The 18,078-nt window shown below is 44.6% G+C and overlaps 1 protein-coding gene across 1 annotated transcript in view; it reads left to right on the plus strand.

The window, feature by feature from the left end:
* CIMIP2C (ciliary microtubule inner protein 2C) overlaps positions 1-14,798 on the plus strand; it is a 34,776-nt gene extending 19,978 nt beyond the window's left edge. Inside the window, exon 4 of the mRNA XM_067473025.1 lies at positions 14,654-14,798. Within this exon, the coding sequence (XP_067329126.1) occupies positions 14,654-14,798 (145 nt within the window). The remainder of the gene's footprint in view (positions 1-14,653) is intronic.
* Positions 14,799-18,078: the final 3,280 nt, after the last annotated feature.

The following is an 18,078-nucleotide window of genomic DNA, read 5'->3' on the forward strand; positions in this document are numbered from 1 at the left end:
ATGTGCCACTTCCGAAGAGTGATGATAAAAAATGGAATTTCCTCAGCAGATGGTGAGGTTGCAAAATTACCGTTTGAACGTTCTTAAGCTTTGATGCTGGCATTCTCCGTTTGATCGCCACCCTTCAGCATCTTCAGCATCACCCTTCAGTGTCTAGATCTAAGGAAGTCATGCTCCCCGTGCTCTATTCCGCTTTGGTTAGACTACACCTGGAATATTGTGTCCAATTCTGGGCACCACAATTCAAGAGAGATATTGACAAGCTGGAATGTGTCCAGAGGAGGGCGACTAAAATGATCAAGGGTCTGGAGAACAAGCCCTATGAGGAGCGGCTTAAGGAGCTGGGCATGTTTAGCCTGAAGAAGAGAAGGCTGAGAGGAGACATGATAGCCATGGATAAATATGTGAGAGGAAGCCACAGGGAGGAGGAGGGAGCAAGCTTGTTTACTGCTTCCCTGAAGACTAGGATGCAAGGGAACAATGGCTTCAAACTACAAAAGAGAAGATTCCATCTGAACATTAGGAAGAACTTCCTGACTGTGAGAGCCGTTCAGCAGTGGAACTCTCTGCCCCGGAGTGTGGTGGAGGCTCCTTCTTTGGAAGCTTTTAAGCAGAGGCTGGATGGCCATTTGTCAGGGGTGATTTGAATGCAATATTGCTGCTTCTTGGCAGAATGGGGTTGGACTGGATGGCCCATGAGGTCTCTTCCAACTCTTTGATTCTATGATTCTATGATTCTCCTCCATCATCCTGTCTGTTTGGCCCCTGAAAGAGAACCCGGCAGCCTCACAATCCTTTACAAACGTCCCTGGCACCATTACAACGTGGCCCTGAAAGCTAACAGATGGGCAACAAACAGCCTGCCTCACCGACGGCTGCGTTGGCGAACGGAGGAACACAGAGTCGTCGTGTTTGCATGTCGGCCAGATGCTGCATGTCGGGAAGACTAAAACAGGGTGAATATAAGGAGTGTTTGTCCCCATATTGTATTTCCTCCTGCCTGTTTGAAGACCTGACGCCACTACTCAGTTTTTCAGTGAGCTTCTCCCTTACAAATATCTCTGTTTCTTTTCTATCTCATCCCGAGTTTTTATCAGTTTGGTTTTATTCTGTTGTAATGCACTACTGGGCTAGGCCTCATGTAAGCCGCCTCGAGTCCCCTCGAGATGGTGGCGGGTTATAAATAAAGATGATGATGATAATGATGATGATGATGATTATTATTATTATTATTCCTTCTCTCTTTCCTTCCTCCTTTCCTCCCACCCTTCCTTACCTCCCTATTTCTCCCACCTTCCCTTCCACCCTCTTGTCCTTATTTCTTTCCCTCTTCCCTCCCTCCTTTCCTTTTCTTCCTTCCTTCCTTTATTCCATCCTTCTCTTCCTCCCTTTCTTATTTCTCTCTTTCCTTCTTCCTTTCCTCCCTTCCTTTTCTCCCACCTTCCCTTCTTCCCTTCCACCCTCTCATCCTTATTTCTTTCCCTCTTCCCTCCCTCCCTCCCTCCCTCCTTCCTTCCTTCCTTCCTTCCATCCTTCTCTTCCTCCCTTTCTTCCTTCTCTCTTTCCTTCTTCCTTTCCTCCCTTCCTTCCTTACCTCCCTTTTCTCCCACCTTCCCTTCTTCCCTTCCACCCTCTCATCCTTATTTCTTTTGCTCTTCCTTCCTTCCTTCCTTTCTTCCTTCCTTCCTTCCTTCCTTCCTTCCTTCCTTCCTTCCTTCCTTCCTTTCTTCCATCCTTCTCTTCCTCCCTTTCTTCCTTCTCTCTTTCCTTTTTCCTTTCCTCCCTTCCTTACCTTCCTTTTCTCCCACCTTCCCTTCCATCCTCTCATCCTTATTTCTTTCCCTCTTCCTTCCCTCCTTCCCTCTTCTTCCTTCCTTCCTTCCTTCCTTCCTTTTTTCCTCCCTCCCTTCATTCCTTCTACCCTTCCTTTCTTCCATCCTTCTCTTCCTTTCTTCCTACTCTCTTTCCTTCTTCCTTTCCTCCCTCCCTTCCTGACCTCTCTTTTTCTCCCATCTTCCCTTCTTCCCTTCCACCCTCTTGTCCTTATTTCTTTCCCTCTTCCCTCTCCTCCCTCCCTCCTTTCATTCCCTTCTACCATTCCTTTCTTCCATCTTTCTCTTCCTCCCTTTCTTCTTTCTCTCTTTCCTCCTTCCTTTCCTCCCTCCCTTCCTTACCTCCCCTTTTCTCCCAACTTCCCTTCTTCCCTTCCAGCCCCTCATCCTTATTTCTTTCCCTCTTCCCTCCTCCTTCCCTATCCTTCCTTCCTTCCTTCCTTCCTTCCTTCCTTCCTTCCTTCCTTCTTCCCTCCCTTCATTCCCTTCTATCCTTCCTTCCGTCCTTCTCTCTTTCCTTCTTCCTTTCCTCCCTCCCTTACCTCCCTTTTTCTCCCACCTTCCCTTCTTCCACCCTCTCGTCCTTATTTCTTTCCCTATTCCCTTCCTCCCTCCTTCCCTCTCCCTCCTTCCTTCCCACCCTCCCTCCCTTTCTTTCTTCTCTTTTTCCTTCCTCCTTTCCTCCTTGGGAACTAGATGGCCCTTGGGGTTCTCTTCCAACTCTAGGATTCTAGAATCAGGAGTAGGGGATATGGGGACTCATGGATACATCCACCATCTCATCCTGACCAAGGCCAACTCTTTTGGGATCCAAACGTTTCCCATCTTTCCTTCACTTTCTGCCTCCGAAAGAGAAGAATGGGCAGGAAGTGGGCTTGGGGAGAACCCCCTTCCTCCTGGCCTGCCCACCCCACTCTGGTCCATCATGCAGCCCCCAAATTAGAAAGTTTGCCCATGCTTGAGTTAGCCTTTACTGTGGAATTCCTTTACAAATGCCCAATGAGTCACCTGGAATAAGACTTTGCCGATTTTAGACACTGCCTTCCTGTTGATGCAGCCTTGAATCACATTGGCTGTTTTAGCTGCCTCAACACACTTCTGGCTCGTGTTCAGCCTCTATTCAGATTCCCCGATCCCTTTCCCTCCGCCAAATGTCGAATTGAGACTCTCTCCTCCTATCAATGCAGCTTGCCGCTCTGGTTGTATTTCCAAGAGATGACACATAAGCATCTGCATTGGAAGTGTTTGTGAAAAACAGGAGGAGGGGTTGTTGTCATTGAGGTTGTTGTCTTAATGTTTTTTGTGTGAGTTGACTCAAAGTGTTCCTACACCCACAGCTGTCAGTCGTGCGCCCCTTTGGATGCATGCCTCCTTGTCTGTCAATGTGCATTCATTGTGTTTTTTGCCATCTGAGATGGAGAGCTTTGGAGAGATGTGCGTTCTCCATATGAAGCAGGCTCTCTTGGGATGGCAGCCTTTCAGCGTGAGGCATCTCTCTGTGTTTAAAAAGAGTTTTGTAAAGTTTTTAGCATTCTCTGCCTAAGAGTTCCAGGACCTCGGGAAACTACACATTCCGAGGTCCCATCACCTTGAGCTCTGGCAGTGAAGGAGGTGCCGAACTGCATTCCTTCTACAGCAGTATTTCACAATCTGGGGGTCAGGACCCCTGGGGGGTTGCGAGGGGGGTGTCAGAGGAGTTGCCAAAGGCCATCAGAAAACACAGTATTTTCTGTTGTTCGTGCAGGGTTTCAAGTACAAGAGCCATCCCTTTTAGGTCCAGAGCAGAGCAAAAGGAAAGGAAAAAAGCAGATTTTGTTGTGGTTAGGTGAAGGATTGGCTTGTGCTGGGTGAAGTGTCCCTCTGTGATGTCACTGGAAAAGAAAGAGAGTGAAGCAGATGGGTTGCTGCTAGGTGACATGCATGTGGGGGAGAGAGGGAAAGAAGGAAGGAAGGAAAAGAAGGGAAAGGGAGGGAGGGAGAGGAATAAAGAAAATGCATGGATGGGTGGATGGAAGGAAGGAAGGAAGGAAAAGGAAAAGAAGGGAAAGGGAGGGAGAGGAATAAAGAAAAAGTAGGGAAGGAGGGAGGGAGGGAGGGAAGGAAGGAAGGAAGGAAAAGAAAAAGAAGGGAAAGAGAGGGAGAAGAATAAAGAAAAAGGAGGGAGGAAAAGAAAAAGAAGGGGAAGGGAGGGAGGGAGAGGAATAAAGAAAAAGGGATGGATGGATGGATGGATGGAAGGAAAGAAGGAAAAGGAAAAGAAGGGAAAGGGAGGGAGAGGAATAAAGAAAAAGGAGGGAAGGAGGGAGGGAGGGAAGGAAGGAAGGAAGGAAGGAAGGAAGGAAGGGAAAGAAAAAGAAGGGAAAGGGAGGGAGGGAGAGGAATAAAGAAAAAGGAGGGAGGAGGAAAAGAAAAAGAAGGGAAAGAGAGGGAGAGGAATAAAGAAAAAGGAGGGAGGGAGGGAGGAAAAGAAAAAGAAGGGAAAGAGGGAGGGAGAGGAATAAAAAAGGAGGGAGGGAAGGAAGGAAGGAAGGAAGGAAAAGAAAAAGAGGGGAAAGGGAGGGAGAGGAATAAAGAAAAAGGAGTGAGGTCAGGAGGGAAGAAAGGAGGGACGAAGGAAAAGGAAAAGAAGGGAAAGGGAGGGAGAGGAATAACAAAAAAGGAGGGAGGGAAAGAAGGAAAAGAAAAAGAAGGGAAAGGGAGGGAGAGGAATAAAGAAAAAGGAGGGAGGGAGGGAAGGAAAAGTAAAAGAAGGGAAAGGGAGGGAGAAAGAAGAATAAAAAAGGAAAGAGGGAGGGAAGGAAGGAAGGGAGGAAGGAAGGAAGGAAGGAAGGAAAAGAGAAAGAAGAGAAAGGGAGAGAGGGAGAGGAATAAAGAAAAGGGAGGGAGGGAGGGAAGCGAGCAAAGTAAGGAAAAAGGAACTGAAATGTATGAGGGGGAAGGAAAGAAAGAGAAACAAGGGAAAAGAAAGGACGGAAGACAAAAAGAAAGAAAGAAAGAAAGAAAGAAAGAAAGAAAGAAAGGAGGGAGGGAAGGTGTATGAGGGAAAGCAAGAAAAGAAAAAAGAAATGCAAGAGAGAGGGAGCCACAAAGAGAGCTTGCCCAAAGAGAGTTGTCAGAGCGTTGGCATAGAGACAAGGCATAGACACCTCCTCAGAGCTGGAGAAGGGAGAAAACAGGTAGGCAGTGGCCCCCATGACACCCTGAGTAACGCCAGGTAAGAACACTAGTGTGAAAATCTGAAAAACACTCCAATTCCAAAGCACTTCCAGCACAGAAAAGATGCCGGGATTTAAAAAAAAAAAACACCCACAACTTTTTGATTCAAATCCGGTCCATTGTACATGGAGAACAATGTGTTTGCGGATGTGTTTGTGTGTGGTGAGTGTGCAGCAGCTTTTGCATTGCAACAATTTCTCCATGTTGACGGCAAGCAAACCTTCCTTTATGTGCCCAACGGGGAGGGTTAAATAATGTATTCTTGACAGCCTGCTGTTATTAAAGAAGCTCCTTTTGTGTGTGTTTACTTTCCCGGCATTAATCATAAATGATTGGTTCTTGTGGGATGCGTTTTTCTAGGGCGAGTTGCTCTGCCCGGAGTGGAGCGTTTCTACCTTTACAGATAATCGTCTTTTGCAAGGAGACAGAATTCAGTGTTTTCGTTCTTGTGTGGCATTCCTGTTGCATTGCAATGGATGGGATGAGTTGTTCAGGTGCTTCGTGATGGCATAGTTGTGGGGACATTGCCTTTGGAGGTATTATTTCAAGAACAAATTGCTCACACAATATTATTTCCATTGTGAGGCTATGGGTGCATCTACACCAGGCATGAGCAAACCTTGGCCCTCCAAGTGTTTTGGACTTTAACTCCAGTTTTTTTTTGGACTTTAACTCCTACCGGCTGTTAGGAATTGTGGGAGTTGAAGTCCAAAACACCTGGAGCGCTGAAGCTTGCCCATGATCTACACACTAGAATTAAAGCAGTTTGAGAACACTTTAACAGCTGTGGCTCAATGCCTTGGAATCCAAGGAGATGTACTTGATGGGGCAGAAGAGGTTCTTGGGCAGAGGAGGATGAAGACTTTACGAAACTACAGCTCCCAGGAAGCTATAGCGATGAGCCATGGCAGTTAAAACAGTATCAAACTGCATTAAGTATACAGTGTAGATACATCCAGAAAAGCTGCTTGGTAAACAAACCAATGAATCTGGGTTGTTGTAGGTTTTTCGGGCTATATGGCCATGGTCCAGAGGCATTCTTTCCTGATGTTTCGCTTGCATCTATGGCAAGCTTCCTCAGAGGTAGTGAGGTCTGTTGGAACTAGGGAAAAGGGTTTATTTATCAGTGGAATGACCAGGGTGGGACAAAGGACTCTTGTCTGCTGGAGCTAGGTGTGAATGTTTCAACTGATCACCTTGATAAGCATATAATAGCCTCATAGTGCCTGGAGCAAACTTTAGCAAAATTAGCAAAATTATATGCTAATCAAGGTGATCAGTTGAAACATTTACACCTAGCTCCAGCAGACAAGAGTCCTTTGTCCCACTCTGGTCATTCCACAGATATATAAACCCTTTTTCCTAGTTCCAACAGACCTCACTACCTCTGAGGATGCTTGCCATAGATGCAGGCGAAACGTCAGGAGAGAATGCCTCTGGACCATGGCCATATAGCCCGAAAAAACATACAACAACCCAGTGATTCTGGCCATGAAAGCCTTCGACAATACAAACCAATGAATCAATCCTGGAGTCTATCGTGTTTCACGGCTGCCCTCTGCTGGTGCAAAGAGACCTCCTTCCCAAAATCTCTGTGTTTACAATATTGATTGACTGATTGATTGATTTCAATTTGGGCCTCTGGTCCTGTTCACTAATGTTTACCTCTGATCCTAAAGCATAGCTTTTGTCATGTATTATGGATCTTAAATTGCATTTTTTAAATGTTGTGTTTCATTCAAGAAAAAAAAGCATAATAATAATAATAATAATAATAATAATAATAAAAACAAAGAGTCAGTAGAAGAAAACTGCACTCCAAACCAGAGCTGACAGCTGGCACAATAAAGCCTTACATGGGCAGTTCCTTGAGAAGATCGAAGGAAAAGTTGACAAGGAAAAGACCTGGTGATGGCTCACAAATGGAACCCCGAAGAAGGAGACAGAAGAAGGCCTGATTCTTGCAGCCCAGGAGCAAGCCATCAGAACAAAGGCCATCAAGGCCAGGAGTGAAAAATCAGCTGATGACCCAAAATCCAGACTGGGCAAGGAAGCGGATGAAATCATGGACCATCTCCTCAGCTGTTGCAAGAAAATCGCACAGACGGACTACAAACAGAGGCACAACTCTGAGACCCAGATGATTCACTGGAACTTATGTCACAAGGACCACCTGCCAGCAATAAAGAATTGGTGAGATCATAAACCCGCAAAGGTTGTGGGAAATGAACATGCAAAAATCCTGTGGGACTTTTGAATCCAGACTGACAAAGTTTTGGAACACAATACACCAGACATCACGATTGTGGAAAATAAAAAAGTCTGGATTATTGATGTCGCCATTCCAGGTGAGAGTCGCATTGAGGAAAAACAACAGGAAAAACACAGCCGCTATCAAGGCCTCAAAATTGAACTGCAAAGGCTCTGGTGGTATCAACCAGTCCAGGTGGTCCCAGTGGTCATTGGCGCACTGGGTGCCGTACCAAAAGATCTCAACCGGCATTTGGAAACAATCAACATGGACAAAATCACAATCTGTCAACTGCAAAAGGCTACCTGACTTGGATCTGTGCACATCATTCGAAAATACATCACACAGTCCTAGGCGCTTGGGAAGGGTTCGACTTGTGATTTTGTGATACGAAATCCAGCATAAAGATCTCGTTTGCTGTGACACACTGTGCTTTTGTGTCAATAATAATAATAATAATAATAATAATAATAATAATAATATCTGCAAATGAAACAAACGGTAGTAGAAGAGAAACATGCCCTGGCAGATGATGGGAAAGGCAGTCAAGAACCAACATTGATAGAAGTCAATAGTAGTAAACTGCTTCAAGTGCAAAAGACAAAGAGGGAATACCGTAAAAACACAATCCAGAGCAGAAGAGAAAACTGGCCAAAGAAGGCTTTCCATTGACAGTTTCTGGTAAAAATTAAGAACCAAATTGACAAAGAAAAAATGTGGCTGTGGCTCACAAATGGAACTCTGAAAAAGGAGCAAAGGAGGGCCTGATTCTGGCACCCAAGAACAAGCCATTAGAACAAATGCCATCAAAGCCAGAATTGAAAAGTCGATGACAAATCCCAAGTGTAGACAAATCCCAAGTGTAGTATCAGTAAGAGTATCAGAGTGTAGACTCTGTAAGGAAGAAGATGAAACAATACATCACATCCTCAGCTGCTGCAAGAAGATTGTGCAGACAGACTCCAAGCAGAGGCACAACACAGTTGCTCAGATGATTCATTGGAACGTGTGCCACAAACACCATCTTCCTGCGACAAAGAACTGGTGGGATCACAAGCCTGAAAAAGTTACAGAGAATGAACACGTCAAGCTACTCTGGGACTTCTGGATTCAGACAGACAGAGTTTTGGAGCACAATACTCCTAACCTCATGATCGTGGGAAAAACTAAAGTATGGATTGTCGATGTTGCAATCCCAGGAGACAGCAGGATTGAAGAGAAACAACTGGAAAAGCTGACACGATATGAAGATTTAAAGGTCGAACTTCAAAGACTCTGGCACAAGCCAGTCAAGGGGGTCCCAGTTTTGATTGGCACACTGGGTGCAGTGCCTCAAGACCTTGGCCTGCACTTAAACACAATCGTGTTGACAAGATTAATGTCTGTCAGCTGCAAACGGCTGTCTGACTTGGATCTGCAGGCATTATTTGCCGATACAACACACAGTCCTGGACACTTGGGAAGTGTCTGGCATGTGATCAAATAATAATAACATGAGGACTGTAAAACCATATGTTATTTTGGAAACAGTTGCCTAACATGCTTTTGGGGAAACCTAAATGCAAACAACTCTTGCACTGAGTAAGGGGCTGGACTAGATAGTCTCTTAAATGGGAGTTGTAGTTGTGCTTCCCCAAGGCTCTGTAGCACTAAGCTATGGTGGTGAAAATGGTGTCACATTGCATTCATCGGATGCTCAAACCATTAGACCACACTGACTCTCTTCCACCATTTGGGTTCAAGCAATTCTTTCGAAATGTCCCTTTCTCTGAGCCAAAAGAATTCAAGCGTGAAGCAAACTGGGGAAAGCAATCGTCGGTTTTAGATCTATAAGGGAAGAAAGAAGAACTCGGTGTGCTCACTTCTTGAAAAATTCAATGGAAGGTTACAGAGAGAGATGAAAAGAGCTAACCAGGGTTGAAATGAGTGAAATTGAGCTTGACAAAGTTACTTTCTAGGCTACTGCAGCTGGAATCTCCCAGTTGGTTTGGCCTCTGGATATAAAGTAATGCATATATATATATATATATATATATATATATATATATCCATTATATACATCAGGCCTGGCATCCCACAGATGTGTTGGACTGCAACTCCCATTATCCCTATCCACTATGACCAGTCATAAGGAAAGGATGATAGTACAATCTATATAAATAATAATGTAATATTTGTTTGTGGGATTAACATAACTCAAAAACCACTGGGCAAATTTACACCAAATTTGGACACTATACCCCAAACAGACCAACGAGTGACCATCACTCATAAAAACACTGAAAAATACAGCAGAAGAGACTTAAAAAACTATATATTGTACATCTGGCAGCTCTCTCTCCATGTCTCCCTGGAGTCTCCCTTGCAGGATCTTGAGCATTCCCTTACTGGCATCAGAAATAAGGGCCACTGCATGAAAGTTTGAGCATTCTTTAGCATTTCCCTTTTTTGTATTCCAGTTGTAAATTGCATTATTCCGTATTATTGCACTGAAAATTACTGTTCAAAGGTTTCGTCCCACATCCCCGTTTTTAATTTCATTGTAAGGGTTGGGAGAGAGGGAGCTGATCTAATTTTGCTGGGGAGGGAGTTCCACAGCCACCACTGAGAAGGCCCTGTCTCTCATCCCCACCAATTGTGCTTGCGAAGGAGTTGGGACCGAGAGCAGGGCCTCCCCAGAAGATCTTAACCTCCAAGATGGTTCATAGTCCCCAGAGGGACCCAGAGCGGATTACGGAAGACATACGAGTCAAACATTGAATGCCTTTTTACATGAACAATGAGATACAATATACAGTTTCGGTAGAGGCCTTTCTCTATTTCCATCTCCGGCTTCATAGAATCATAGAATCATAGAGTTGGAAGAGACCTCATGGGCCATCCAGTCCAACCCCCTGCCAAGAAGCAGGGGGTTGGACTGGATGCTTCTGGAGGCAATGCTCAACTTCCGGCCACAGGGAGGTGCTGTTGCTCTATTTTCCACCTACATCCAGAGAGCACTGTGGACTCAAACAAGGATGGTTCTGGATCAAACTTGGAACGAATACTCAATATGCCCAAATGTGAATACTGGTGGACTGTGGAGAAAAGAGACCTTGACATTTGGGAGTTGTAGTTGCTGGGATTTATAGTTCACCTACAATCAAAGAGCATTCTGAACCCCACTAATGATAGAATTGGGCCAAACTTACTGGTGGACTGTGGAGAAAAGAGATCTTACATTTGGGAGTTGTAGTTGCTGGGATTTATAGTTCACCTACAATCAAAGAGTCCCCTGACCCCACCAATGATAGCATTGGGCCAGACTTTCCACACAGAATTCCCCAAGACCAACTGAAAATGCTGTGTTTTCTGATGGTCTTTGGCAACCCCTTTGACACCCCCCTTGCAACCCCCAGGTTGAGAAACATCGGTCTGCAACATGCAACCTTACCTCATTCTAAACAAACACTGACTAATCTATAAGCCTGTTCTCGCCTGTTGATTTAAACTTCTTAGTTTTTTAAAAACTTCTTGATGTTTAACTTTGAATTTGTGTTAATGGTTTCTAACTGGGAATTTTTGAGTACTGTTTCTATTTAATTCTGTTTTAATGTTTGCATATTCGTATATTTTAAATTGCATGCCGATGCTTTTATGTTAAGCTGCTTTGAGTTCCCCTCGGGGGAGATAAAGCAGGGTATAAATAAACATAAGAATAATGAACAGGAATAAATAATGCAATGCTGTTTTTCATAGCCTATCAACATCACTTTTATGTAAATGTGCAAGATTATAAATTCATGTTGCTGGACTTTAGAAAAAGAAATCATACCTTCAAGGTTTTTTCCTCTTCTCCGTTCTGCAAAATTCCAAAATCAAAGGCTGATGGATTCCCCATATTTGGAGGCTGCAACAGCTACACTTTAGAATTAATGCAGTTTGAGACCACTTGAAGCTGCCATGACTCAATGCTATGGCATTCTGGGAGTTCTAATTTGGTGAGGACCAGAGAAGGTTAAGGCCTTTGTTGTTGTTTATTCGTTCAGTTGTTTGCAGCTCTTGGTGACCTTCTGGACCATCCCACGCCAGAGCTCCCTGTGGGCCGTGGCCATCCCCATCTCGTTCAAGGTCAATCCAGTCTGGGTTGTTGTATGTTTTTTCGGGCTATGTGGCCATAGTCTAGAGGCATTCTCTCCTGACGTTTCGCCTGCATCTATGGCAAGCATCCTCAGAGGTAGTGATGTCTGACCACCTGATTAGCATATAATGGCCTGACTTTGCCTGGGACCACTCTCACAACCACCATGTCAGACTACACAGAGAAGCCATTGAAATCCACAAACATGTGGACAATTTCAACAGAAAGGAGGAATCTTGAAAATCAACAAAATCTGTCTACCAGTATTAAAAAACTCTAAAATTGCAACAGGACAACAACAGAGAGGAAGCAGGCAGGGACATCTAATTACCTCTCAACAAAAGTTTGCCCCAGGCACAGTCAGACCATTGTAGGCTAATCAAGGTGGTCAGTTAAAACATTCACACCTAGCTCCAGCAGACAAGAGTCCTTTGTCCCACCCTGGTCATTCCACAGATATATAAACCCTTTTTCCTAGTTCCAACAGACCTCACTACCTCTGAGGATGCTTGCCATAGATGCAGGCAAAACGTCAGGAGAGAATGCCTTTAGACCATGGCCATATAGCCCGAAAAAACCTACAACAACCCAGTGATTCTGGCCATGAAAGCCTTCGACAACACATCAATCCAGTCTCTTTAAGGATGCCACCCACCCCACCCCCCCTTGCCCTTGGTCGTCCCCTCTTCCATTTTCCTTGCATTTCCCCCAGCATCATTCCCTTCTCTAGGCTTTCCTGTCTTCTCATGATGTGGCCAAAGGACTTCATCTTGGCCTCTCATATCCTTCCCTCCAATGAGCAGTCGGGTTGGATCTTCTCGCGGTCCAAGGCATTCTCAGCATTTTCCTGCAACACCACAGTTCAAAAACATCTCTCTTCCTTTGCTCAGTCTTCCTTCTGGTCCAGCTCTCACATCCATAGGTTACTACAGGGAATCCCATTGTTTTGACTATGTGGATCTTCGTTGCCAGTGTGATGACTCTACTCTTCACTATTTTATTGAGATTGGTCTTTGCTCTCCTCCTAAGAAGTAAATGTCTCCTGATTTCCTGGCTGTGGTCTGCGTCTGCAGTCATCTTTGCACCTAGCAGTACAAACCCTGTCACTGCCTCCATGTTTTCTCCCTTTATTTGCCAATTATCCATCAGTCTGGTTGCCATCATCTTGGTTTTTTTTTAATGTTGAACTGCAACCCAGCTTTTTCCCTTTCTTCTTTCCCTTTGGTGAGAAGGCTCCTCAGCTCCTCCTTGTTTCAGCCATCAAAGTGGTATCATCTGCATATCTAAGGTTGTTAATGTTTCTTCCAGACATTTTAATTCTAGCCTTGGATTTGTCAAATCCCGCACATCGCATGATGTGTTCTGCATACAAGTTGAATAGATTGGGTGAGAGTAGACAGCCCTGCCGTACGCTTTTCCCAGTATTGAACCAGTCGGTTGTTCCATGATCTCTTCTTAGTGTTGCTACTTGGTCCTTATACAGATTCCTCAGGAGAGACATAAGGTGGCTTGGGATCCCCATACATACCACCAAGAACTTGCCACAGTTTATTATGATCCACACAGGCAAAGGCTATAGAATAGCCAATAAAACAGAAAGAGATGTTTTTCTGAAACTCCCTGCCTTTTTCCATTATCAAGAAGATGTAATAATAATAAATAAGAATAAATAATGCAATGCTGTTTTTCATAGCCAATAAACATCACTTTTATGTAAATGTGCAAGGTTATAAATTCATGTTGCTGAACTTTAGCAAAAGAACTTTTGGCCTGCATCAATAGGAGCCTAGTGTCTAGATCTAGGGAAGTCATGCTCCCCATGCTCTATTCTGCTTTGGTTAGACCACATCTGGAATATTGTGTCCAATTCTGGGCACCACAGTTGAAGAGAGATATTGACAAGCTGGAATGTGTCCAGAGGAGGACGACTCAAATGATAAAAGGTCTGGAGAACAAGCCCTATGAGGAGCGGCTTAAGGAGCTGGGCATGTTTAGCCTGAAGAAGAGAAGGCTGAGAGGAGATATGATAGCCATGTATAAATATGTGAGAGGAAGCCACAGGGAGGAGGGAGCAAGCTTGTTTACTGCTTCCCTGGACACTAGGACGCAATGGAGCAATGGCTTCAAACTACAAGAAAGGAGATTCCATCTGAACATGAGGAAGAACTTCCTGACTGTGAGAGCCGTTCAGCAGTGGAACTCTCTGCCCCGGAGTGCGGTGGAGGCTCCTTCTTTGGAAGCTTTTAAGCAGAGGCTGGATGGCCATCTGTCAGGGGTGATTTGAATGCAATGTTCCTGCTTCTTGGCAGAATGGGGTTGGACTGGATGGCCCATGAGGTCTCTTCCAACTCTTTGATTCTATAATTCTATGAAATGACACCTGCAAGATACCTCTGTTCTGCAAAATTCCAAAATTAAAGGCTGACGAATTTCCCATATTTGGAGGCTGCAACAGCTACACTTTAGAATTAATGCAGTTTGAGACCACTTGAAACTGCCATGGCTCAATTCTATGGCCTTCTGGGAATTCTAATTTGGTGAGGAACAGAGAAGGGAAAAATACAAAACTACAACTTTCTGGAGTGTTGATGCATCAAACTGCATCAATTCTACAATGCAGATGCATCCTCTGGGTTTTGGGATCTCCATCTCTCTTACCGGGACTGTGGGTGGACTGTGGCGCAGCTGTCTGAGTGTCAGCTGAGTGTCAGCTGCATTAAGATCACTTCTGACCAAAAGGTCATGAGTTCGAAGCCAGCCCAAGGCAGAGTGAGCTTTGGACCAATTGTGTAGCTTGTTGTCGACCTTTGCAACCAGAAATACAGTTGCATCTGTCAAGTAGGAAAATTAGGTACCACCTATGTGTGGGGAGGCTAATTTAACTAATTTACGAGGCCATAAAAAAAGACTCCAGCAAAAGCATGCAGGGAATGTGGAAGTACTTCATCTGTGTCACAGATGGACGATAAAAGCGACAGTTCCCCAAGCAGCCAGAAAAGTTAAATAGCCTCTGACTGCCTGTCTATATCTGTTGTGTGTCTTTGGTATGGAATGTTTGCCATGTATATGTACATTGTAATCTGCCCTGAGTCCCCTGCGGGGTGAGAAGGGCGGAATATAAATACTGTAAATAAATAAATAAATAAATAAATAAATAAATAAATACTTTCACCTTCCTGACACCAACCAGCAGGTATGTAACCTCTGTCTCTTCTGTCTTGTGTCCCCATCCAGCCCTCCTCTGAGCGCCAAAGCCTTGTGGCATCTCCATCGGGCGTCTCCAGAGAACCTGCGGACGTACCAGACCTTCCCTTCAGGGAAGAGAGTGAGCGCGCAAGAGAGAGAAGTCCGGGACAGCTTTTTTGAGTACCGGGCCTGAAGGACATCCAAAAGGGCCACCGCTCCACTCTCCTCTTGGACCTCAGGAAGAGAATGATGGAGAATCACTGGAGAATGGGGAAGGGAAAGGGAGGTCATAAAGTTAATTGTAATGTTTGGCCACATTGGGTTCTCCAGAAATATCTGGCCTCATTTGCAATTTCATACAAATGGTCAGACTTGTCTTGGTCCAGTGCTCAGGGTGCATCTAAACCAGGCATGGGCAAACTTTAGCCCTACAGGTGTTTTGGACTTCAACTCCCACAATTCCTAACAGCCTACCAGCTGTTGGGAATTGTGGGAGTTGAAGTCCAAAACACCTGGAGGGCTGAAGTTTGCCCATATCTGATCTACACTGTAGAAGTCATATAGTTGCTGCATTTCTCTGCTTGCACCCATTGCTCCGTCCTCCCCAAATTGAGCACTTTTGGGAGAAAGAAGACTGAGGCAAAGAAGGCTTTGAGTCATTCTGCCTTTTTTTTGTCCCCTCTCAATGGCTTTCAATACCATTGGCTGTGGTATCTTTCTGGATTGCCTTGGGAGTTGGAGGCACTGTGCTAGAGAGGTTCTAGTTCTACCTCTCAGGCAAGTTGCAGGTGGTGGTCCTTGGGGATAGCTGCTCCTCAAGAAGGAGCTGTTATATGGCATCCCACAAGGTGCCATTCCATCCCGAATCCTTTTTAACATTTTTTTGTTGTGTCAAGAGTGAGTTGAGAAACTGCAAGTTGCTTCTGGTGTGAGAGAATTGGCCGTCTGCAAGGATGTTGCCCAGGGGATGCCCAGATGATTTGATGTTTTTATCATCCTTGTGGGAGGCTTCTCTCATGTCCCCACATGAGGAGCTGGAGCTGATAGAGAGAGCTCATCCTCCTCTCCCCAAATTCGAACCTGCGACCTGTCGGTCTTCAGTCCTGCTGGCACAGGGGTTTAATCCAGGGAAGACATTTTAGATACGATGGTTGAATGAAAAGTAATGCCTCCACCTTTGTAACTCCTCGACAGATGGCAGTACTGGTATGTGGCAGCTACTGGCTTGTTCAGTAGACTCTCCTCTACTGTTCCATTTTGGCGGGAAGCCTTAGCATTGAATGGTTGTGTTGTTAAAGTGCGAAGTATGGAACCCTGCGCAGACGGTCGGTCAATGCGACTTAAGCATCGTGAAGTCATTGAATTCTTGACAGCAGAAGGTGTCACCCCAAAGAAGGTTCATCAGAGAGCAGTTGATGGTGATTGTGTTGATATGAGTACTGTGCGTCACTGGGCAAGTAAGTTTAAAGATGTTGAGGTGGGAACATCTGACTTGCATGACAAACAAAAAGTTGGACGTCCTGTGACAGAAACCATGTGAGTTTCACAAGCAAAAGGTTGACAGATTGATTCAGGACGATCGTCGTATCACTCAGAGAAAAATTTCAAGCATAATCGGAAAATCTGTGCACAATGGGTACCCAGGATGCTGACACCTGAAATGAAAGCACACAAACTTGAAACTTCAGAGACTGGATCTCACCACCGTATGGCATCTTCCATCAGTCCAGATTTAGCACCGCCTGACTTCCATCTGTTCCCGATAATGAAAGAAGATCTGTGGAGACATCATTATGCTTCTGATGAAGATGTTGAGAGAACTGTGAGACGCTGGTTGCGCAAACAGAGTGTTGACTTCTTCAGAAAACTTGTTCATCATTGGGAGAAATGTTTCCAATTGTCTGGTGATTATGTGGAAAAGTGAATAGTGGTAGTTAAAGAGCACATTCTAAGGATTATTTCTGCGTTAGATTTATTAAAATATTCCCATCCAATCCCAAGTAACGAAGGTGGAGGCATTACTTTTCATTTAACCCTCGTAGAAATGGCACAGCCTTTCTAGTAATATAAAAATACTGTTTGATGAACATGTGAAATATTGGATTATGACTGTGAATGCCATGATGCAATATCTAAGGGAATGTGATAATGACTGAGTCATAACCATGTGAGCGTCATTGCAAAGGAGTTGCATCAACCAGTGTCCCTTATTGATGACCTATCAGCAGGTGGCTGTATAACAGTGGTTCCCAATCTATGGTCTGTGGACCACTGGTGGTCCGCAAGAACTAAAATATGGTCCACGGTCTCACTGTTACTACACTGTTACAACGGGAGCAACTGGTCTTCCGAAACCGTCTTATAGTGCTGAGGTTTATTAAATGTGGTTTTCTGTGGGCGAGCAGTGGTGACTACTGAATGGCATATGTTCTGTATCAGAAACTAGAGCTGATGTGGTCTATCCAATGCAATTTTCTGAATCAGCACTCCAAATATCCAAACCAAATCTAAAGTTGACCAAAAACTTATTTGTTACCCTTTTGGTGCAAACGTTGGAGCGTGGTCCCTATTCAAAAAAGGGTTGGGAACCACTGCTATATAAGGACGATGGAAAAATCCATCTTTCTCTCTCCTTTGTGACTCAGTGTGAGTATCTATCCTGTATATGACTCTCTGAGGATCTCATTTTTTGTAAGGACAAGCCTGAAAGTGGATCTGCGTATCCTGATTGTACATTTGTATATATTGCAACAGTGAAGATTAAAGTCTTCAGATATTTTGGACGAAAACCTGATTCCGCGAGTTTATTAAACAGTGTGTAAATAAGGTCAGATGCTTCTTCACGTCACTTCACTTCACTTTGTTTCTTAATTAGTCGCTCTCCACCAAGGTGCTCCAAGTGGCTTACAATTTAAAATAGCATTTCACAATATAAAAACATTCAACATAAAACATTCAACAGTGACTATTTTTCAAATATGATCTGATGACTTAAATGCACAACCAAACAGCCAAGTCTTGAGTGCTTTTACAAAAGGTCGCAACTCCGATATTGCTCTAACGTATGGAGGCAATGAGTTCCACAGAATTGGAGCATTGATCGAAAAAGCTCTACGATGCCTTGTAGCTTCCAGGTGTACCTCCCTAGGGCCCGGGATGTAGAGGAGATTTTCCTGGGTGGATCGAGGTGACCACGGATGGGGAAAAGGAATGAGGCAGTCCCTAAGATATAAAGGTCCTTGGCCATTTTGAGCTCTCAATGTCAGGATCAGGATCTTGTAAGAGATCTGATGTTCTATTGGTAACCAATGCAGTTGTTGCAGAATCAGTGTAATATGGGATCTGATCCCGCTAGCAGCCTGGCCGCCGCATTTTGGACCATCCAGATCTTCTGGGTTGTTGTCTTCAGAAGGCTGGCATATAAGGCGTTGCAATAGTCCAACCTTGTGGTGACTGTTGCGTGGATTACCGTT

The sequence above is a fragment of the Anolis sagrei genome, chromosome 1 (assembly GCF_037176765.1).
Source record: "Anolis sagrei isolate rAnoSag1 chromosome 1, rAnoSag1.mat, whole genome shotgun sequence".
Classification (NCBI taxonomy): domain Eukaryota; kingdom Metazoa; phylum Chordata; class Lepidosauria; order Squamata; family Dactyloidae; genus Anolis; species Anolis sagrei.